At 35.1% G+C, this 24,243-nt stretch overlaps 2 protein-coding genes across 2 annotated transcripts; one reads left to right on the top strand and one right to left on the bottom strand.

The window, feature by feature from the left end:
• Positions 1–586: 586 nt before the first annotated feature.
• On the bottom strand, positions 587–15,155 carry LOC130648982 (eukaryotic translation initiation factor 3 subunit B-like). The gene is made up of 13 exons (XM_057455152.1): positions 14,995–15,155; positions 10,088–10,280; positions 5,997–6,116; positions 5,374–5,431; positions 5,135–5,263; positions 4,747–4,956; positions 4,560–4,639; positions 3,838–4,090; positions 3,433–3,504; positions 3,280–3,352; positions 2,068–2,275; positions 1,441–1,892; positions 587–1,025 (listed from the first exon to the last, which is right to left on the bottom strand). The coding sequence occupies exons 1-13, from the start codon at positions 15,119–15,121 to the stop codon at positions 919–921; spliced, it is 2,082 nt and encodes a 693-aa protein (XP_057311135.1). The 5' UTR covers positions 15,122–15,155; the 3' UTR covers positions 587–918.
• An 80-nt stretch (positions 15,156–15,235) lies between these two features.
• On the top strand, positions 15,236–24,066 carry LOC130648983 (uncharacterized). The gene is made up of 4 exons (XM_057455153.1): positions 15,236–15,827; positions 18,221–18,507; positions 22,041–22,268; positions 22,848–24,066. The coding sequence occupies exons 1-4, from the start codon at positions 15,370–15,372 to the stop codon at positions 23,462–23,464; spliced, it is 1,590 nt and encodes a 529-aa protein (XP_057311136.1). The 5' UTR covers positions 15,236–15,369; the 3' UTR covers positions 23,465–24,066.
• The last annotated feature ends 177 nt before the right edge of the window (positions 24,067–24,243 follow it).

The raw sequence follows: 24,243 nt of genomic DNA, 5'->3' as shown, positions 1-24,243 counted from the left end.
AAATTAAGTAGAGAAATAGACATTAATCCTAAGAATTCAATCATTGCTAACGGAATTCTGCCTGTTTTTTTTAGAGCACCAAAGAAATTGTTGATAAATTAAACATAAATAAAACAGTCCAAATTCAACCCGTACTCACCTGCGGCACCTGCGTTCCCAGGGATTTTTACCTGTACTTATACGAAAGTAGACGCTCTAGCATGAGATCGAAAAAATTAGGGAATTGTGTCATGCTGACGTCAGTAATGATGAACAGTTTAAAAAAGGCAAGATGTAACAAAATAACACAAGATTGTATATTCTAATTCCGCCCTGAAGTTCAGACTGCGTGTTTCTGAGATAAATCGATGTTCTTATTGGTTGTCTAAAAGTTCCCCATCCCCACGAAGGGAGCGCTTAATTTCTTCAATAAGCCCCGAACGATAAAATTTGTTATGACGCGTGTCGTATGCTGCATAATTGCCGAAACAACTCGAGGATTTTATCACAACAGGAAGGAAACATGAAAGATGGCGACTATGATCACGGAAAGGAAAATCTGACACCAATGAAATACGCCAAACAGCATAGGTACATAAAAACGGCATAACTTATATTGATTTTATTGAAAGAACTAATTTTTAAATACATTATCTCCTTTTCCACGGAGGCCAGAGAAACCATTTAGTTTTTTGTTCGAAGATGTCTTCATAAAAGTCTTTTAAAACAACATTCGCCATCAGACAAACTTCGTAAATCTGTTCCAATCGGTCCCAGTAAAACATGTATTCAAGTAGCTCTGACTGGAGAGCGGAATTATTAAGAAAATTAACTTTAGAAAAGAGGAACATCAAATAAAACGGAAGAGCAATATACTTTCTTTACTCGAATTCGGGGGGATTCACGACAAACTCGAAATTTTCACCTCGCCAACTCTTCTTACTCTTCCTTATCGTCGATAATTTCAATTTCTTCACGAACGAAAAATTCAATAGTTTCTTCATCAATTTCATCATACGCACTCTCCAAACTATCTGTGTCCACTCCTAAAGAAAATATAGTATAATAACAATCAGTAAACAAATCTAAGGATCTCTTTTACCTGTTGCCACACCACCAAAGACAAGAGAAATTTCTGAGGGGTAGCACAACATAGAAGCATTTTTATCAGAAGCTCAAACACGCAATGCTGTTGGCACCATCAAGTCGAGCCACAGTTTTATAAGTCGATTTCACCAAAACTGGGTTGACTGTCATTTTTTCACAGGTAACTTCATTTTAGACACCCTAAACTCGAGAGAATGCTCTAATTTTCTGGATACAGGTTCTGGTACAGATTTTATATAATAAGCTCACATCTACTGCAATTTTTTACTTGACAAGATATGACCTCGCTAAATACTGCATATAATGGATGGATTATCACATGTAAAAAACGAAGTAAGGAAAGTAAGTACATACCTTCACGTAATTCAACTCGGAATTCTTTGTACTCTTGGAATGTTATTTGATGTCTGCTTCTAAACTCGGCAAACTCATTGTAAAGCGCGCGACGTTTCTCGATCAACTCCTTCGACGCTTTCGTCTGCGACATGCGATCTTTGATTTCGAACACCTTCTGATACTTTTTCAAATCCTTTTTCACCTCCTTTATGGCTTTCTCGTCCAACAAACTCGGAGGACGAGGTCGCCATAAGAAATGACAAAACTGATCGATCAGATGACGCTGTAATATTTTCCCTTGAAACGACCAAATGAAGAAGCCATTGTCAACTTTATGAGCCCACCAGCTAACGCCAGTCATGAAGTAACGCCCAGTTGGATCCCATTCTACATCAGTTGCCATGTAATGTTCGCCAGTATTCATTGTGGAGACATCAGAAGTATCGATAAATTCCAACACACCGTTTAAACTGCAAAACAAGAATAATAACTGACATTAAAGTATATCCGCAAGTGTTTTGGGGAAAATAGGGTCACCCCGTAGTAGAACGGATGGTGCGGCAAAATTCGTTTTCTATTTAACATGTTTTTCTTTTCAACTTGCGTCATCCAATCCTATAGACAAAGCAAAGTAAAATTATTCACCTTCGCAAACCAGCCAACACACAAAACTGTCCGGTGGGTGACCAAGATATCGTGTTGCAGGCTCGCTTCTCCAATTCTTTCATCAACGTTACCTGGCCTAATTGCCTCTCCTCAAGCTGGTAAAAACTAGCGTTAATGCGTGGACTTTCACCGTGGATGATGCAAAACTTGCTGCCGTTTGGTTCCCACTCAAATGCTGTTATTTGTTCTATAAAAACGACCAGAGCAGGAGTTAGTTGTAATGTTTTGATAGATTTTTAGGGAAGTTTATTTAATGGGACGTTTACTAAACTTCTAAGGTGGTGTAGCATTGAAGATATACTCTTCTAATATTTAAAATATGTATTTAAAAGGATGACGTAATTCCATAAAATTAACGAGTCAAGAAATTACCGCGAATTAAATTAAAGGTCGTAAAATTAACGCGGTTTAATAAAATTATTTTAAAAAAGACATTTAATTAACACGGTTGAGCAAGGTTGTCTTCAAAAATGCATTTAATTAAGGCGAATTGACAATATGCGCTATCACACGAAGCAAAAATTACGGCAACAGTAGAATCCACGGTAGTGAAGCGGTCTCTTCTTTTACAAGGCGGTTAGGAAATGAAAATAAAACTTTTCGTTGTTTGAAAGGCAATGTTAAAAAAATCAAATTTTGAAAGAAAAAGTGCTTTCAGTAAATTTTTCACTTGGATCAGAGTATAAAGATGATACAATGCTACTTAAAAAAAGATCGCTGAAAAAGAGAACACCGTTGAGCTATCGTCCAATAAGGGAGAAATGGTAGAAAATTTGTAAACCAAATTGTATTTTAATGTATTTTAGGCTTTTATATATTATAAAAAAGTCACCAAATTACCCTTATTTTAATTAACAAGTCATGAAATTAACGGTCTTTAAATTAACACAGCATTTAAATAACGGTTATTAAATTAACGCGAATTTAAAAAACCGCGTTAATTTCATGATTTGTTAATTTCATGGAATAAGGTATTGTCCGTTAAATTCAACATTGACATTGTGCTTTCAATAAACGCGTGAGTGACTGAGGGAGTAGTCAAAACGTTTGTTTACACTGAACTTTTTTCTTTTCTTTTCCTTTTTTGATCTTTTTAATTTATTCCTTAACAAAAAAATTGGGTAGTCTATACCATTTTTGGTTCTAATTGTCTCCAGAATTCTTATTGGACACAAAAATTATAATACGCACCTTTTATTTCGAGAGTGTCCACAGGGATATTTTTTTCACGCATCCTGAACAGCTCCAAATTGAAATAGATACCCTAAAACATTTACACCGAAAGAAAATGTTACCAAAGACTCTTACTATTTCGCAAAAGAGAGTTGCTAGATCACACCTTACCTTCCTGCTTTTAGTATAACGTTCCACTCTTACACACAAATAATCGCCGTTCTTCTGCCAATGCATCTTGCACTAAAAAGTAAATTAAAACGTTGTTGAAAACTTTTTTCAAACCATTGAGGATAATAATTAAGATTACAAATAAAAAATGCTGGCCTAGTGTTAGCTAGTAGAAATGGCGACACAAATATGTACTTTGAAAGTATAAAATTACTGACGGCAGGAAAAGAGAACAATGCTTCAACCTATGGATGAACCAGAAGCACATAAATCTATTACGAAATCGTAGGAAAGAAGAGGCAAACTTTTAGTGTAAGTTTGCAAATCAGACTGATGTATATACTTATCAACCTGATTTGAGAAGATTTTTTTGTTCATTCTTTATTACAAAACCAAACAACTTACGTCGTGCACGTTGAACAAATTCTTGACTCGTATATCTTTTCTACTGGGCATCTCCATTATACACACCCTAGCAGGTGCGTCTTTATCTTCGGGTACCCAATATGCAATCACGTTTTGGGTGGGTGACCAAGAGAAGTCCTTTAAGCCAGGTAGTTTTATGCTTTTCTTCTCTAAAAGTCCAAAGCCAGGTGATTCATATACACTGAGGCATTCGTTGGCAGCTCGAGCAACGTACATACCATCTGGACTCCACCTAATGAAAAAATATCAAGCATTATACAGAATTTTTATAAGCAAAAATTCGAAGTTTTCTCTCGTAAATGAACTTATTATAGCTAAGATGGTGGCTTTACAATCATGTAGTGTGGAAAATAACAAATGTCTGCAATGAGCTGCATTTTTTATCATACGCATTTCACCAAAACCTGCTAACTAATAAAAAATATGCAAGCTTTCTTCAATTTCCCCTCTGCCATTGGAAAATATTTATAAACAACAGTATCAAAACAGAAATATATCTATTCTCTAAACAGTCGAAGTACAAAATATCTACAAATGCACGCGTTTTATTCCTGTAAGAATACACCTAAAATATGAAATTTTTCATCTATTCTGTTTTTAGTAAACCAAGCCAAAAAATAGTTCACATTAAATAAATTCTCAAAAAACAAACATTTGTAAATCAATAGCCACAGCAATAATCAGAAAAATGTTGAACTCACTTGAAAACAGGCCAATGACCACCACCAGCTAAAAAGCTACGCTTCTTGATTCCTGTTTTTATATCCCATATAATAATCGCCTAACAAAGAAGGTTTATCATATCACGTTGTGGTTAGCAAATTTAGAATTTCACAAAATCCAATCTACCGATTTTGCAACAACAAACTACAGAACCACAGAACTTACAGATGGGTCTTGTATCGTGTTATCATTATTTGGTGCATAAGTCACAACATATCGTTCGCAGGGAGAAAAATCAATTAGTTGCACATTGGTGTGATTAAACCTGTGCAGACGAAAAAACTCTTCTCCACCCCACAATGCAATACCCTGTCGATGAAATGTAGCCAAATATGTTCCTTTTGGTGACCACATAAGATATGTTTCTGTCCAATTCTAACAAAGAAATGCACGAAAATTTAAACTGAACACCTAATCCTTAAGAAACTTAGGGTTGTTAAGAAATGGATAAAGTTGCCACACCTAGACAAACAGAAAAACGTTTTGGCTTTTGCTTTTTTTACATGCACTGTTAAAACAAAACAAAAAACACTTAGTAAAAAAACCAACATACTTCTCTTTTCTTTACTAATGTAGCACCTGTAGCACTATTCTGCAAAATGACAATTTTCTCGCCTCCTCCAGATATTACAGAATATTGGTCATTACTGTCAGGCTCAAGTAACCATGAAATCAGATTTCCCTAGAAAAACATAACTTCTGCTTGTAAATTAATTGACAGGACACACTTACTACAATAAAAAACTATACTGTTCAGGATCTTTGCTACTATAGAATAAATTTATTACCTACCTGGTCCATAAATGGGCGTTTCTCTGGAGGTGTCCACTTTTCACTTACATCTTTGTATCTACCAAGCAAAAGAGCAGTGTTAATTTTTTTGTTGATACAGGTATCAGTTCAAATCACAAGGCAAAGACAAGATCATCTTATTTGTTTATTTCACTTCTTATGTAATTCTAACCTTTGATATCACTTAAAATACCACTTGCTAAAGTAAACTAATATATATAAGAAAAAAAAATAGAAGTTTGTATTTTTAAACCAGGTGTGTTCAGATAAATAGGATTTAAACTTAAATGATTCACTCTATAATACTGGATATTCTATTGAAAAAATATATATATAGCTATACAGCATGTATTTGATACCTGCAAAATGTCAACAAAATTTAAGTCTGACCACAACTTTGGAAGGCCATTTTAAAATAAAGAATTTGCCAACTGCTAATTTTAAGTATATAACTAGTCCTTAGCCTGTGAAAAATCCAAGAAAATTTACACATTGCAGCAAAGCGGAAAAAATATATCACATGATAAACACAATCATCTCAGACAAAATACATAATTAAAGAGAAGCATGTTTACGTTTGTTTTTCAGTAACATGACATAAAACAAAACTTCAAAGTACTCACTTATCTAAATCTGAAAAGGAATTAACAACAAATGTATGATTTTTATCCAATTTGTAGCCATTTGCCGTTTTGATTGCATTTGCAGCATCTGACGCATTGGAAAATTCCAGAAAGACAAAGCTGAAATAACAAAAAGGAACACAACTGAATGCTAGCAACCAACAATGAAAGGTGTGAGGTGCATTCACGTAATTATCAGAGGTTGCTTAACACTGAGTTTGATTGGGACGAGGATAATTTGTCTGATGATGATGTCGTAGAAGGGCCTATGCAGATCAAGACAGAATGGGTAGTGGAGGCTACTAGGAAATTGAAGATTGGCAAGGCTGCAGGAGTATCAGGTATTGTTGCAGAGATGGTAAAAGCATCTGGATATATTGGAGTTGAGCTTATTACAAGTCTTGCTAACCAGATTATAAAGGATGGTGCTATTCCGAGTGAGTGGCAGTCGAGTGTAATAGTGAACTGTTTCAAGGGCAATGGTGATGCATTAGAAAGGGGTAACTATAGAGGTTTGAAGTTGGTTGATCAAGTAATGAAAGTTATTGAAAGAGTGATTGATAAGTTACTTAGAGAAAGAATTGATATAGATAAGATGCAATTTGGTTTTGTTCCAGGGCGTGGCACTACAGATACAATATTTTTACTCAGACAGCTTCAGGAAAAGTATTTAGGAAAGAGAAAGAATCTCTATTTTGCCTTTGTAGATTTAGAGAAAGCTTTTGATAGAGTGCCACATAAAGTTATTTGGTGGGCTATGAGAAAATTAGGTGTGCATGAGTGGCTAGTTACGATGGTTCAGTCTATGTACAGCAATGCTAGAAGTCGTGTCAGGATTAACGATTCACTTAGTGATGAATTTAGTGTAAATGTTGGTGTACATCAGGGTTCTGTACTTAGTCCTTTGTTGTTTATTCTAGTCTTAGAAGCGCTGTCGATGGAGTTCAGAACAGGTTGTCCATGGGAGTTATTGTATGCAGATGATTTGGTTCTCATAGCAGAGTCGATGGAAGAATTAGTTGAAAAGTTTGAGAAGTGGAAGAAAGGACTAGAAGAGAAAGGGCTGAAGGTAAACACAGCAAAGTCTAAAGTCATGATAAGTAGCATTGCAGCCAAGTGTGACCTTGTAATTGGAAAGTGGCCTTGTGGAGTTTGCAGGAAAGGGGTTGGTAGTAACTCAATTTTTTGTCAGACTTGCAAGCATTGGGTACATAAGAAGTGCAGTAGTATTAGTGGAAGGTTAAGAGCTGACATACAGTTTGTATGCAAGCGTTGCAAAGGTGAGATTATAGAGAATGAAGTATTTCCAGCTTTAATGATGTACAACAGTGGCTCGTTAGAGATAGTTAAGAACTTCTGTTACTTAGGTGATATGTTGGGCAGTGAAGGGGGTGTTGGAAGAAGTGTTACTTGCAGGATAGGTTCTGCTTGGAAAAAGTTTAGAGAGTTACTTCCTTTATTGACTAGCAGAGTCCTGTCAATTGAGGTAAAAGGTAGGTTGTATGAGGCCTGTGTAAGAAGTGTTATGTTGTACGGTAGTGAGACATGGGCAGTGAAGCAGGAAGATCTTGACCTTTTAGAAAGGAATGATATGAGAATGGATGTGTAATGCCAGTCTGAGAGACAGAAAGAGTTCAGATGAGCTAAGAAGCAGGCTAAGTCTCCGTAGAATTAAAGATGTTATCCAGATAAGAAGATTGAATTGGCTGGGGCACTTGGAAAGAATGGAGAAGGATAATTGGGTAAGAAAGTGTAGAGACTTGATAGTTCCTGAGGCAAAGCCCAGAGGCAGACCGAGAAAGACTTGGCAGGAGGTTATAAGGACAGACTATAGAGAGGAAGTTGAGTTTAGATCTAACACAGTCTAGATCAGATTGGAAGAGGGTCATTAATATACCTCTTCCAACCCATGCTAGCATGGAAAACGGACGTTAAGCCGAGAATGATGATGATGATGATTTAAAAGTAGCTAGACAGCAATAAAAGCAATTTTTATTTAATGAAAGTTTTTTCTATTCATATTAAAAATTTTGTATTATGGTGTGTTTCAGTGATCAAAAACAAATTTGACATATATTTACGGTTAGTGAATTTCCTTAAGGGCTCAGCACAACAATGCATAAAATATTATCTAAATTTTAGTATGGCCTTAGGGGACTCCAATTTGATTAGTTGTTCTACGGGCCCGGCCAACCCTAATTTTCACGAAAACAAAAAAATAATAATATCAACCAAAGTTTTAAAGAAAAAAAAAGGAAAAAAAAACAAATTCTCATCCCATCTCGTGAAAATATAATGAGCATAGAAGATAATTAATGATGTTATTTTTTGTTGGTTGAATGTCAATAAGGTGAATCAATAACGCTACTTCACTTAGGACTACTGTTGTTAAGGCCACTGGAAGTTGATTCTTTGTTTATGGTAATTTGTTGCGATAAAACTAAAATGCGTGAGGCTCTAATTTTGCAATCACAAAAATAATTAAGTGGTTAAACAGAAGTTTTTAAATTTTTGTGATTTATAACAAAAATTAGCCACTTTGACTAAAATAGTTATAATACAAGCGAAAAACAAGACAGATTATTGTCGTAACACCCTCCTTCATTATGATTAATATATATGTTTAAAATTAGGCTAGCTAAACTGTAATACACAGTCGATATCATATAGGAAAAATAATTAAAACAAGATACACTTGTCGTAACACCATCCTCTGTTATGAATTTAATAAAAAATGATTTTAACGCTGCGAAACTAAACAACCATAGTCCGAAAAAGAATTTGCACTTAAATTTAGATTTCCTATAAAACTGCGCAAAAAACATTAAAAGAACACTAAAATCGTTTGTTTTATTGTTTTAAGTAGGAGAATAATAATCTGCTGTATAAGTTTGGAAATAGCACAATTATAACCTGCTGAAGACTTTCAAAACAATACAAGTATATTCTGTACAACTCTCAAATCAGCACAAAAATAATTCTTGCTGTGTAACTTTAAAAACAACACAAGAAAAATTCTTGCTGCATAACTTTTAAAAACAAGTTTTTGAGCATGCAAGTATTTTTATCTTTTCACCTTGAGAGAGTTACCTATTTTTTAGTGAGACAGATTATTATTACTTTTCCTTCGCAACTAAAAAATATAAACTGTGTGCGTTATGCAAAAATACATAGAAAAAACAGTTGTCATAACACCCTCCTCCGTTGTTATTTTTTTTGTTGTTCCGACCATACATTCTCGATAAAATTATTTTTATTTTGCCGACAGACCATAAGCTACTATCGACTTCACCCCGTAGAACAACTAATGAAATTGGAGTCACCTTAGGAATTAAAATAATATCTGGGGACAGGGATAAATTGTTTACTTGAAGAGCTACATGTTGGTTGAAGGTCGTAAATGTCCAAAATGAACTGTTTAGATCGTGTAAAACCAACGCAAGTTATATGTTGGGTTTTGTAAGACCAGTTCAGGTAAAAAATAGTAATCTATTGAACATGAGAGCATACACAAAACAATAAATTTTTTAGACAAACATGAAAACGTTATTTAGCATAATTTAAAGTAGTTAGGGCCTGATGTCTAGCAGAATATTCTTTCTTAAACATAAAATAATCAGTTGTTCTCAGGTTACCGTATTCTATAATAAAGAAGTTCCTAAAACATGTAAAACACCATATTTTTAGGTAATTTTGAAACCAGATTTTTAGAGCATATGAGACCAAATGATTTCTGTACTAACATTTTAGACCATTGATCCCAATTTATAGGTCACTCTGGCGTGTGACCAGAAATACAAAAAATACACTGATTTCAGGTAGCCTTCACATGGAAAATAAAATCATAAAAAACATCACTAAAACAGTTTATAAATACCCACATTTTTCACATTTCATATCTGCTGCAACTGCTGCAAGTACAAACAAATAGGTTTCAAAAAAAGATTTAATAAAGTCAAAGATAAATGAGACTACCACAAATGGAAAGACATCGAGAAAACACTGTGTATTATTATTTTATAGTTTTTTAAAAATATACAGTCCGTAGACCAACTAATTAAATTGCTCTGGCTAAAATTAAAAATTCTTACCCTTTAGTTTTGCCATCTTCTTCTGGGTAAAACTCATTAACAACATTTCCAAATTTAGAAAATACTTTTCTTATGATTGACTTAAGTTTTGCTAATCGGTCAGGCCCAACAACAGGAACATTGTCCACAATAATGACAGTGTCAAGACTGTCACTTTCTTTTGGTTTTTGTTCAAGAATATCACCAACTAACTCTAAAAAATGATAAAGTTCATGATTTTATTTAATTATATACTTTTAAATTCTGGTCCATAAATCAAATATCTTGAATTGACAGTCTTCTGTCACAGACTTTTCATTAGACGATTTAGGGAAGCGTCGCGTTTTAAAAATCAATACGATATTTTTGTTTTATGGAATTTAATCATTTTAATATGGTAAGCACTATGATAATGAGTTTCGTTAATGTTCTCCACCATGGATACTATTGTCAAAAAATACGTGTTCGAGTACCAGATGAAAAATAAGTCAGTGGGAGAGTCCCGATGATTTGAAGATTTTTCTGTTTGATATCTTTTTGCGGAGCATATATTACTTCTACCAGGTCTTGTCCAGTATCTGGAGGTTTTCGTTCCTTTTTCTTCTTATATTTGAATCAGCAACCAACATCTTCAAATTAATTTGTCTTTTGTGTTTGTTTTTCAGTTAAAAATAAAATCACCGAGCTAAACATATTACATGTTGAAACCCACACATTTTAAAGTATCCCAATTTGCTTCCTTAAATCAACTTTACTCGGCGCCATTTTTCGCAAAAAACAAAACTGAACAAGTTTTCATTACTTTTATTATGTTCAAGCATGCCGAAATGTTTATTCACCTGTTTCCATTTTAAAAATATCGTCTTAAGAGCTATCGGATACATGTTATGTCACTTTCATGATCTGCACGGAGTGATAACTATCTGATAGCCAATATATGCCGAAACAACACATTTTAAATGGAAACAAATCCCCTATATGATATGCTTTTGAAGACCCTGCGATAGTAAATCGTCTAATGGAAACTAAGTCACAGTTAACTGAAACTCCTTTAGCAAAAACAATAACACCAAAAACAACTGATTTTTAATCTTAACGCTAGTGGGTAGTTGATATACATCTCTTACAGGTTTTCATCAGGAAATATCTAGCTATAACATGTTTTGTTATTATAATGAAAAATATCTTTTGGAAATTGAAAAATCATTGGAAAAAAATCCACCTCATTTTTGCATGGACTTTTAAGTTAATTTGGCTTACAGAATGCAGTGATACAGAATGCAGTGATACAGCATTTCAGGTTAATTTTTGAAAAAAAATAACTTTCCAACAAACTCTATAAAACAACTCTATAAGCTATAAAACACAGGTTACAACCTGCAGTTATCCTGTCATAGCAAAAACAGTTAACCAACATTGTGTTTTTTGTGGAATAATATCCTGTGAAAGTCCACTGGAAATGTAAACACACACGAAATCACTGGTTAAAACAAGTGAAAACCATAGAAACAAGATAGCTTTTTATAAACAGAACTTAAATGGAAGCTAAAGTACAGCAGGTTTTGCATTAAAAAACAAATGAAATATAGGTTAGCAATAATTCACAGTATCCAAAAGTACATAGAAACTTACGTATAAACCCGATTCTTCGATTTTATTTTTTGGTACAGGTAGCTAGTTAGCTAAACTGTACGTCTGTATAGCACGGCTGTTTCGCTACGGTCAAACCGCAGACAAAATTAAAATGACTTCCACAATTTTTTTTTGAAATTTTGTATTTTCATCATTTTTTAAGTTATTGAAACTTTTTTTGTATTATTTTAATTTTACTGAATTAAGTATTAAAACGATCTACTTTTCTCCTTTTTAAATGAATAAATATGTTATATATACATGTGTTATAAATTTTGAGTTATTTCGTCGAACAAAACACACAAAACTAAAAAAACATTATTTTTGGCGAAAGTATACCATCTTTCCAACCTTGTGCCAACGCCGCGCTACTATCTACAGACTTGAAAATTAGTATGGGGTCCTGGAAGCATGGGTCTATCAGCTGGCACCATGCACCATTTGTCTCGCAAACTATAAACTACTTAAATTTTAAGTTAGTCTTCTTTAGGCGATAAAAAAGAGGAGGAAAAGTTGCCAAAGTGGTGCACGGCAATTTGATGTAGTGTGATCCCTAATTAAATAATTATCTAAACTTCTAAGCAAGTCACAGCGATGGCGTTTAATGTTTTGGTAGGTATGGTTTTTCCCAGCAAAATTACGGCAACCCAGTGTTTACTTTTGCTCGACCAGGGAATACTAGTTCGAAACCAGGATTTTTCGAAATTGTTGGAATAAGCGAGACAACGGTGTCTTAGCAATTTTGAAGCTAGCTAAAGTTTGGCATAGCACAAGGTAAGGGACAAAACAGTAAACTACTTTATTTTGCAGGGATTTTAATATTATTCTTTTGCTATAAGATCACCCTTGATTTTAAGAAATTGTTTTATAGTTTGTAAAACTTCAAACGTGGCTAATTGTTATCTTTTTTAATCTTTTTTCCTCTGTTTTGTATTTTTCTGTAAAGAGTAGCTATTTTTTGGTCTTACAGTCTATCTATCTATCTCAAGATGAAATTGTTAAAATCAAAGACGTTTATGGCTAGTTAGCTAATCTTGGCTTTATCAGAAGATTGGGTGCTATTTTATACAATTTATAAAGAAACACAAAATGATTACTGGTATATATTAAGTGTATATAATAAATAAACTATGTATGCACAACTTGAGATATTTTCTACTAGCATGATAAACTAGAATGTTGAAACTGTTGACTCTGAATGATGTTTTATTTAAAGTATGATGTCACTTATTTGGCCCGAAAACCTTCGGACCAAAAGTGAATGTTTTTTATTCAGTTAATAAACGAATTTTAAGCATACATTCAGGCTCACATTTGGCCCAAAAATAACCCTTTGGACAATTTCGGACAGACTAATATGTCATCTACATCATCTTTAATAACCTTAGAATTCAAAGTAATGTTTTTTATTTAGTTAATAAACGAACTTTAAGCATACATTGAGACTCTAAAGTTTTTCATATAGGTCTCACATTTGGCCCAAAAATAACCATTTGGACAATTTCGGACAGTACTAAAATTAAGTAATTTTCATTCCAGATAATTAACCTAGCCTGTGGACCATAAAAACACATTTCCTTAACTTTATTCCAGAGATATTGTGGAAGACATTTATCTAAATGATAATTTTTAAGTCATTTTTAGACATTTTGGCCTAAGGTCATCAAAGAAAGAGACTTCTTGAAACGGAAAGCATCAAAAACAAAATCCATCATAGACTGGGAAGCTTTCAAACAAAAAAGGAACCAGGTAATAGGTCTCAAAAATCGACTTAAAAACGAGTACTATAATGATGTTTTGCAGGACTTTCAAAAACGGCCAAAACAACTTTGGAAAACCCTAAAAAAACTGGTTCCTAATAAGTCAGGCAATACTACCTCGATAAAACGAGTAGTCCAAAACGATGGTACAGAAACTTCTCACCCAAAAGAAATTTCCAACACATTCAATTCATTTTTTGTCAGTGTTGGTGCCAAACTAGCCTCTAAATTTTCTTCTGACACTACTAATGTTAATCCACCTGTTAGCGGACACGATTTTCGGTGGGCTCGTATTGAGACCAAAAGTGTCGAAAAAATAATTAGTTCACTAAAACTTAATAAAGCTACAGGCTTGGACGGAATTGGTTCACGACTGCTAAAAGCAGGTTCGTCAGTTTTAAGTATTTATTTATCAAGTCTTTTCAACAAATCTTTATTTACTGGTTATGTACCTAAATGTTGGAAGACTAAAAGGGTCTCGCCTATTTTTAAAAGTGGCAATAAAACAGATCCTACTAATTATCGGCCTATCTCCATTTTGCCAATTCCTATGAAAATTTTTGAAAAGTTAGTGCATGAGCAAATGTCTCATTTTACTTCTGAGCACATCTTCCTGAATGACAGACAGTCCGGATTTCAAACTCTTTTCCACAGAAACTGCAGTAGTCGATGTCTCTGATTTTATTCTTACTGAGCTCGACCAACATAACTTTGTTTGTGCTGTGCTCATTGACCTTAAAAAAAGCTTTTGACACTGTTGATCATAAAATTTTGTTAAAAAAACTATGGTGTTTTGGCATCAGAGATGCTGCCTTTGACTGGTTCGAGTCCTACTTAACGGGCCGAATGCAGCTGACTCTTGTAAACGACACAGGATCAGATCTGCTTCATGAAGACGCTTTTGGGGTGCTGCAGGGATCTGTGTTGGGGCCCCTGCTCTTTCGTTTTTGTGATTTTCTGGGCTAGCCACTTTAAATATTTATTATTATTATTATTATTAGGTGCCCAAAAAAATTTTTTTTAATAAAATGGACAATTTATCTAAGATTATTCTTTTTACAGAATATAAAATTTTTATTTCGTTCTTGAGATATCCTGTTTTAACTGAGAGGGCAATTCGAATTAATTTTTCGCAACATTTTTGCCGCTTTGAAACAGCCGTGACAGGCATAACACCCTCTTTCAAAAAAACTTTATTGCAGATTGTTTTAAATAAAAACACAGTCCATTGTTAGGACCAGTGTTGTTTATCCGTATAGGTGTAATAAGCTTTTCTAAAATAATTTTATCGCAACTACTTCTCCTTTTGCAAATGAGACCTGTGCAAACGAATAAATATAAAAACACGTCTCCATGGAGATCATTTGAAGATGCAAATATGATGATTTGCTTCTGTATTTATAAACATCTCTGAATACAAAGACTTTTTCGTAAAAATACTGCATTGACTGGTTTGTATTCACCAAAAATTATTAAAAATTTCAAAACCCGAACAAGCATAGTTTAAAAGCATATACAATATACTAATTTTTTTACCATCCTCTGTAACTGAATCCACATAATCTTCAGGATCTTCAAACTGTGAATCATCAATAAATTCTTCCTCAGAGTCATATCCATCATTATGCTGTTCGTATTCGTCGTCCGCCATGATCCCCACCATTTTACACGTGAATAAAGAGAGGCCTTTCCATTGCCTAATGCGCATGCACCACTAAAGCGTTATTTTACCGAACATAATCTTTGTCAACCCCCGGAAATTACGTATAAACGTTTGAGCTGACTGTTTTTATATTATGAACGTATAAATATTTAAGGTTATAAAGTGGCTTTTAAAGTGGTCGTAAACATGATACGACAATTCATTCACATTGACGCAGTCATTTTATATAGTCAAGCACTTCAGGATTTATGACATTTCATGCGATTAATAATGGAATAAACAAGAATAGCATTTCAGGTGTTGCTGTTCGTAAAATGAATAACGAAAAAGTACAAGAAAAAAACCCTCGTGGTAACACAATCTGTCATACTTTTTTAACCGTCTTCCTATTTGCATGTTTATTTATATCTAATTATTGTTTTCTAAATCATATTAAAAGCGCTAACGATGCGATAAAATTACGAGTGCAACACCTAGAAAAAGACGCCGAAATTACGAAAGACATTATCGTTAATGTTTCTGGTATACTACGCGATATAACGTATGTTGTTACCGAAAGAAGCGAACCCAACGTACAAGGTACTGACAATAAAAAAAGACGTAGAAGAAATATTGACAAAGCAGTGAATAATAATGATGATACACAAAAAATAATGGAAGGAACGCTGTACAGTTTGAAGAGGGAAATGACATCCTTAAACGACAGGTACGAGACAAAAGTTTATAAATCTTTTTGGATTAATCTTAATACAGATTTTTTTTACCCCAGTCTATTTGCAATTTTTCTGTACTTGCATAAAAATAGTTTTTCTTTTTTCTTTCCTACATAAACAAACTTATGCGATTAACTGCATGAAATTTATTCAAAGGGTGTTTAAACGTTATGACGTATTGGGCGTCTAAAATTTTAAACAAATGTTTATTTAAATAACGAAATGTGTTATAAAGTTACATACAATATAAAACAGTAAGTGAAATGTGTATAAAAAGTGGCGGGAAATTATACGATGTACTTCGTAATTCAAATTTCTTTTCTAATGAGATATGCTTTTATAACATTTTTATTCTTCCAGAATAACATGATTCGTACAGGAGACAGACTTAAGCTAGCGCCGCGTAGAATTCTAAAACATAAAGCATGTTAGCGACTACAAAATGTTTGTAATCAAAATATTCGTCATAAAAAACATAATCGAGAAAGTTTAATAAGAAAACAAAATTGGAGTCACTATTTAAGTTTTACTTTTCGAGAAGTTCACTAACCATTTTGTCAGGAGTTGTCGTGTTAATTCTTTTCTTCGTGCGAGTCGGTCTCTTTTTTATAATCAACAGATAAATCTGAAGCGTCGTGTTACAATCACGTTATGTCTCGAGCATTTTTTCTGTTCTACGAGCAACATCGTAAAACACAGCTGTCGACGTTGCACAGCGCAACTGTCTTTAAAGGACTTTTTAACTCGTATGAATTACAGTATTTCATTAGGGCATTCTCAACCCCAGGACATTCTCAATCCCAGGACATTTTTGATCAATTTAATAGCGGCCATGTTCACTCCGTAATAACGGCTTAGGTGTCAAGAAACCTTTGGGACCAGGGTGTGCCGCTTTTCTTTAGGCACATACACAAATAGCGAAGTCGCGGTCAGGGTCGCGGTCAGGAATACATTATGTGTACATAGCATAAAATAAGTACGGCTTATATATCCTGTCCAGAAAAATCTTAGAACAATTAAAAAAAGATGAGAAGATGTGTGGATGATTCGGATAAAGGGAAGGGGGGGGGGGGGGGGGGGGGTGGAGGAGAGATGAATAAATGATGAAATCTTATACTCAAGAGGGGTGACTATCAAAGCATACATCTACATGTCTACATGTAGGGGGAGAGACAAATCGTCAACTAGTGCAAACGTGCTAAATAGATAATCGATAATATCAGTACAACAAAAACGAGAAAGAACAAGATGTGTTGTTATTGTTTTTGTCTTGCTAGATTGAAAAAGATTATTGTAGGTTCCACAGGCGGTTTTGTGGTTAGATTTGTCTTTAATCGACTGTGCGGTACGTATGGTTTTATTCAGGAGAACACAATAAAAATGTATAAATATCGTTAGTATAGTACTAATGTCGTGCAACGGAAGTACGAAGTATTTGTCCCGGAAATAGAAAAGACGACATTTATAAGACAAGAAAATTTCCGCGGATTATTTCACAGGCTAACGATCAGTCCCTTCGCGATTTTCCAGTCCTACTACGGACACACTAAAACACAAAGTGCTAAGGCAGAATAAACCGAACAAACGCACTAGTATCCTGCCTCTGCTCGAAAGACTTTGTGTTATGAAAATAGAATTTTAAGCATGGTTGTAATATATCGTGGAAAGGAATTAATAAAACGTGTCTTATAATAACAAATATTTTCCAAACTAAATAAGATCTAAAAATTATAATACATATTAAGTATTTTCGTAGCACATGACTTTAAGAGTCACGTGATTAAAACGTAAATAAACAACAGGCAGTACCGTGGACTTTTGCACGGACTAACTACTAGTAACATTATAACACTCAACTGTAAGCCTAAAGTAGTAGACCAGGGTTTTTCAAAGCATTCAATCACAGGACTTAAAATTTTGCTGGAAGGAGAACTGGTGGAAATATACATTCGGTATTGTCAGTATTTTGAAACAGGTAAACGAAACATCCACTTCAGAATTTAAGCCCGCCAATTTGACTAGCGATCAAATGCGCGGAAGGGTAAGCCTTTTTCTACCGGTCCAAATATAAAAGCTACAAGCCAACGCAAAAATTCGTACGAGATGTCAATGAAAATTTTGGTTTTCAAATATAAACAGAAATGATTTTGCTATCATAAACGGTTTTACGACATATTACATTTTCTAATAACTTTAATAAGGAAATTTTTATGCCAGAAAGAATGCAGTGATTTGTCGTTTCTGAAAAATGTTTAAGAATTTTTTTATTATAAAAGCCTTTGAACATTTAGTTATGACTAAATTTCCCGGCCTTTTTTCCCTCACTTTGTTTTGAATTTGATATGTGACATTTTGCGTGTGATTACAATCTCTTTTATTTCTTTAGGCTCCGCATTCTTCTACGTTATGGCAGTGAAAGCAGTATATTTCCTGAGCGTGGACCACCAGGACCACCTGGATTGCCAGGCAAAACGGGCTCTCCTGGGCCTCCCGGGATTAACGGCCGAGATGGTTTACAAGGTATTAGAGGTCCAAAAGGCCCTGTTGGACCTGTTGGCCCAACTGGCTTGGAAGGCCCTATGGGAAAAGACGGCATACCTGGAATTAATGGAATTCCAGGTATACCAGGATATAGCGGAGGAAAAGGTGAAAAGGGCACTCCTGGTCGAGAAGGTATTTCTTTCTTTTTTTTCTCCTAATTGTCCCTCATTACAGACGGGAGGATACTTCCCTTCTAATTAGTTGCAGCAATAGAGCAGTTTCTTTCATGCGACGCAATGCTTTGACTTTGCGTTGAGTACAATAGACATGCGCACGCATTTCTGTAGGCACAAAATATAAACCACAAACCATAAAAATCAAATACACCCGTTGAAGTAACGAAATATTAGCTTAAACATTTTCTTTAAAATAAAGAATATAGTCAAAAATAATTTCTTTCATGACCTTTTGGGTCTTATGTTTCCAAAAAATATTAATGAGAGCAATCTCATCACCTATGGTTCTTCTTTTTTTACTTACAAGAACATGTGCGCTTGTTCAAAATCCGCAAAGCTTTGCAAACGTTTATATACAGGTGACAAGACATCTATAGTGCGCGCAGCAATATCGCAGTTTGAACCTGGAAATCATTGCATAAACTAAGGCATATCCCGTAAGATATAGTCACAAAAAACTGCCCAATTATAGAGGGTAAAAAACACATAAAAAGGGTTCCTTGACCTAAAGGCCCACGGGTGTCCCTTTGAACAGCACTTTAAACAACGCATAAAAACATAAATAAATTTGAAACCGTATCCGTATTTTTCAACTAACATAAATCAACCGGGTTAGCTTTTCATAAACGTTTTCCATTTAAAAGCAGTCTCTATCTTTTCCTAGTAAACTTTCATTTTGCCAGTACATTGCATTAACCGGGTCAGCTCTTTATAAACGCTTTCTGTACATTACATACATCTTTCTAAAACCAGTCTCAATTTTTTCCCAATAAACTTTCATTTTGCCAGTGCAATGCATTAGCCTCGCTGTTTGCTAGTCTTGAAGTAATGACAGAAAAGTTTGCGCATATCAGCATACATCACGTTCTCCTCAATCACGCTTCCTTAATCACGCTCTCCTCCCTCACGCTCTCCTCCATCCCCCAACTACAAATTCCTCAAACTCCACGTTATTGTGTAGACACTTCAACTTGTTTAACTTCATGTCCCTCCTCACACCCACGTATTACGTCTACATCGTTTCCTTTTCTTTACATTATCATCATGCTTTGATACCTTGTCATCTTTATCGTCCTTTAAATTCTCCACCTCCCAGACCTCCTTATTACCTTCACCATTTTTTTGCTTTGGAGTTTTCTTTAGCAACAACATAACTGGTATTGAAATACATTGATTCGGCATATCCAATTCATTCCTGGAAACTTCCAGTCGACTTTTCCTCGCGACAACGTTTTGATCATGTTTACCTTCCATTTGCAGCTTAAGAATGGCTTGGGATAAGATACCTTGCACATAGTCTGTGATGAAGTAGTCATCTACCAAGTCAGTGTTGTTTGTGACTCCAAGCGATTGTGAAATGACCAAACATTTTGCAACTTTAGCAACTTTAGCACCAACATGATCCATATCTAAATTCGTCGATTTTGTAGCAGGTAAAGTTTCTTCAAAACTTGCAGTTGTCTTGCAGACATTGTTTTTATCTTGCTTATCTTCTACCTGCAGCTGATGAATAGCTTGAGACAAGACACCTTGTACAAAGCCTGCAACTAAATCTTCCTCTTCCATCAATTGTGTGTCACTCCGGTCCTCAACCGATTGAGGAACCACTACACTCTTCTCAATATTAGCAGCAATATTCTTGGTTCCCGAATCCATTGATTGTGCGGGCAAACGTCCTTCCTTAAAATCTTCAGTGGACGTATTCTTGTAAGCAGTATCTTGATCAAGGTTATCTTCCATTTGCAACTGACAAATTGCTCTGGACAACACACCTTGCATAAACCCAGTGATTATCCTTTTATTAAAACTGTGTCGCTCAATGTCTCGGTTATTGAGATATGACCAAGCATTCTTGAACCGCTGGTATGGATTCCATAGGCTCTGTTTTGGTGTTGAAACCAATCGTACTTTGTTGTTTATCATTCTTCTCATTTATCATCTTTTGGTCAACCACCATGTTATTACCATTCTTCTTAATCACTTCTTTCTCGGTTTTATTTGCATCAAGCCTTTCTTCATCGTCGTCGTTGGTACAGCTTTTCTTGTTATTCTGATCATTCTTTACCTCCTCGTCCTTCTTCTCGACGACGTTTACTCCGTTCGCGTCTCCTGACACTGTGATGTCATCAGCATCGTTAATTTTAAACGTCTTCTTCGCGTCACAGACTTTTTCTTTTCCTAACGAATCATCTTAACTAGATTTCTCATCCGAGTTTTCCTGATCATTTTTTCTTTTACAATCTTCACATTTTACCTCAGATTTATCAACATCGTTATTAGCTGCCACTTTGTTTTGACTGGTAATCTTATCTGGATCAACTTCGACTTTCTCTTGAAACTTCCTGTGTTTGCCAAATTCGACATTGTCTTTTTTCTTTGTCTTCTTTGAGGTCGAAGGTATAGATGCTTGTATGGTTTCTCCCACTAATGTTATTTATTTTATTGATAATTCTGAGGGACACACGATAACATCAACATGGGCGAGTGAATGTTGCCACAGTCCCGGGTTAACCCAAGCCAGGTGACGGAAATTAGGGAGATGGCAAACTGTGTGGGCCGTTGGATGTGGCCGGGAGTTGTCTAGTAGAGCAGCGTTTAGAGTTCTTGTAATACCATCCAATGGTATTACAAGAACTCTAAACAACCTAAAGTCGGCATACACAATGCACTTACAACTTCGTACTCAGAACCTTTTCGCCTTCAAAAACAAGGTCTGGTGCAACATATCTATATTCCGCGATGGGTAAAAAAATTCTCATTGAGGCTATCCTAAATTAATTGTTGGTTTGCCGTTTCCCGACTCGTAGTTTTGTTGCAGAGGCGGTCGCTTAGCTGATTATTTTTTTTATCTTCTCGTCCGACAAGAAAATATGATTTTACTGTCTACTCTGGTCTTCTTGTGAGCCTAGCTTTACTGTACTTCGCTGGGTCTTCTTTTTTTTTACCTCCGGGATATGCATGCACATTACAATTGCTACACTTCAGAACTGATGTCTATTGTCGTTCTTAGTCTCCGATACATATAAACAAATTTGGTAGCCGCTTGAAGTGCGGTATCGCGGCATAATTTGTTGTTTTGGTTATTCATTTGCTTAGCAATTTGTTTGCTATATTTTTATTTAAATATACTTATACTTTATGAAAAAAATTGAGGCAGCAGTTTAATTGTTTTTGGGTTGGAAATCGGCGAAATACTGGGAAAATAAAAAAATGTTGAAAAAGCCCGACCCAAACTTTTTGTGGTCGGCGAGAAATTGCGAGGGCCGGTCAGAAAGCGGCAAACGAAAAAAAATTTAAGGACAGTCTGAGGAATAAATCCTCATAAGTTATTTGATTAATTGAATCACATGTAAGAGTGTAATGTCATCCCCCGCACGATTGCACAACCTCGTTCCTAATGCCCTATGTTTTGCAACCATAACCTTCTTATAACTAGCCCGTTAAAAAAATTGCTTTATTATATACTCTTTATTATATACTCCATCTTAGGGATAATGGGAATAGATGGGTCACCTGGAACAACGGGCAGAGACGGCCCACCTGGACGGCCTGGAAGAACTGGTCAAAAAGGAGAAGCAGGCGACTGCAATTGTAAAGAATCTTATGTAACACCACCAAATGCCGCAGAAAAAGGAACTACAAAGAAGGCTGTTAATCTGGTTTACACCATGTGGGGCTCTTCAACCTGTCCGTTTACAAGTGATATATTGTTTTCAGGTATTTCATATGCTTTTATATCAATGTTTAGGCTTTTGTGGATTTTTCCAGGTATTAACTACAGTATTAATGTTTTTTATTTCTTTACTTTCTTGAGGGGTGGACTGCAAAAGAGCATGGGAGGTTATTATCTTAACGTCTTGTAAAAATTATGTCGACATAAAAGTTGAGATTTGATGAATATTGTAGAGGTGTAACTAGGAGGGGGAGGGGGGCCGTTATATTGGAAAAATCTTCTGACAAAATTAAATAACAGTCATAGTTTTCCGCCTTAGCCTTTTTATCCCGGACAAAGATGACACTTTTCGCGGCCACTTGAAAGTTATTCTTAAATGTTAGCGATCAATCTCTTAAAACACGTAACATCGCCTCTTTTTACCTCACTTTTTACGCCTGTTTTTACGACGCTTTGCAAAACAAACCCTACTAGGAATCGGGGTAAAAAAAACTACAAGTTAATAAAAAAATCCTAAAGCAGCTTTACAAAGCGATGAGCAGGGTAGACTTTGCATTCGTTAACTAGAGCTGAAACCATGAAGTCACTGCTGTGACAATTTCTAGTAGGAATTTCTTCTTTAGGTCAAGTCTCCGTTGGCAAGTTCAAATATAAAACTGGTATAGGTGGATCCAATCCAATATGTTTGCCTTTATCAACAAGATCGCGAAGACGATCAGGACGTGATGTAGATAGTATCATGTTAGGCGAAGAAAAAGAAGAAGAAGAAGAAGAAAGTGAGACTACAAAAGCGGTGTATTTGAACGTTACTTCAAGTACAAAGAATACTTCCACCAATCTAACCACGACTGGTATCCCTTTTACAAATGCAACTTCACCTCCAACTGTGAAGCCATTTGTTCCCTCATATTCAAAATTGACTGGTACTCGTAAATATGTCCCTTGTGCTGCATGCCACATTGAAGGGAAGTCTGCAAAATTAATGATACCTTCCCGAACGCAATGTCCAAAGTCGTGGAGGATTGAGTATCAAGGCTATTTGATGAATTATCACCATGATAATAAAGAGAGCGAAATTTTATGCGTTTACGATCAAGCGATGGGTGCGAATCCAAGTTCAGATGCGGGGATAAGAGAGATTATTTCCACGTACATGACCCACTTAAGGATTGATTGCGATACGATTCCATGTCCCCCTTTTCATGAAGATCTGCTGAAATGTGTTGTTTGCTCCAAGTAAGAAATTCTGAACAAGTCAGATGTTGTCCATTGTCCATTAAACTGAGAAGAAAGATGAAACCATCCGCAATAATTATTCCGACATTAACACGGATAAAAAGTAGAATATGTACATGAAGTTTCTCGCCTTAAAGCTCTTTTGGATTCTTAGGTTTATCTCAAAGAGCTGTATCGTCGAGAATGTTACGTGAATGCTTATGAGCTTGAACGTGTTTCTCCACAGCCTCTTTTTGAAATTGAGAAACACACTTGTTTTTATAAAAACCGTATATACGAAGCGCGACATTCTAAAATCGCACTAAAATAAAAGTAGTATGGAAGAATCTTTCCCAACCATGACGAATTTTCTTTTACTTCTATCAGTGCACAATAGGGCTTCGTTTAGAATTTCCAATTTCTCCTTTCCCAAAGTTATTTTTTCAAAATAAGCCCAACGGTGGAGCGACAATAAACACCGCTGAGAACGGAAGGAATATTTTTTTTATTCCTTACGAACTCTTGTATTATATTTTTGAAATTATAATTTGTAATATCCGTATTTTTATATCTTGATGTTGTACTTATGTTCGTAACTGCAAACTATAGAACAATATACTAACTACATTAGCGCTTGTTCATGGTCTACCCCTATCAAAAAAGCTGTTTTAGGGGGTCTCAGGGGGAGAGATTGGGTTAAAAAAAATTATTCTTTATCACCATGGTAGGCAGAATATAAAAATACAAAAATTCTTAAATTAAGGGAGTTAAACCCATTGCTTAGTTTTTCATACAAAAAAGAAA

Source organism: Hydractinia symbiolongicarpus, chromosome 7 (assembly GCF_029227915.1).
Source record: "Hydractinia symbiolongicarpus strain clone_291-10 chromosome 7, HSymV2.1, whole genome shotgun sequence".
NCBI lineage: Eukaryota > Metazoa > Cnidaria > Hydrozoa > Anthoathecata > Hydractiniidae > Hydractinia > Hydractinia symbiolongicarpus.
The sequence above is the reverse complement of the archived record's forward strand: the minus strand, read 5'-3'. Positions and strand labels throughout refer to the sequence as shown.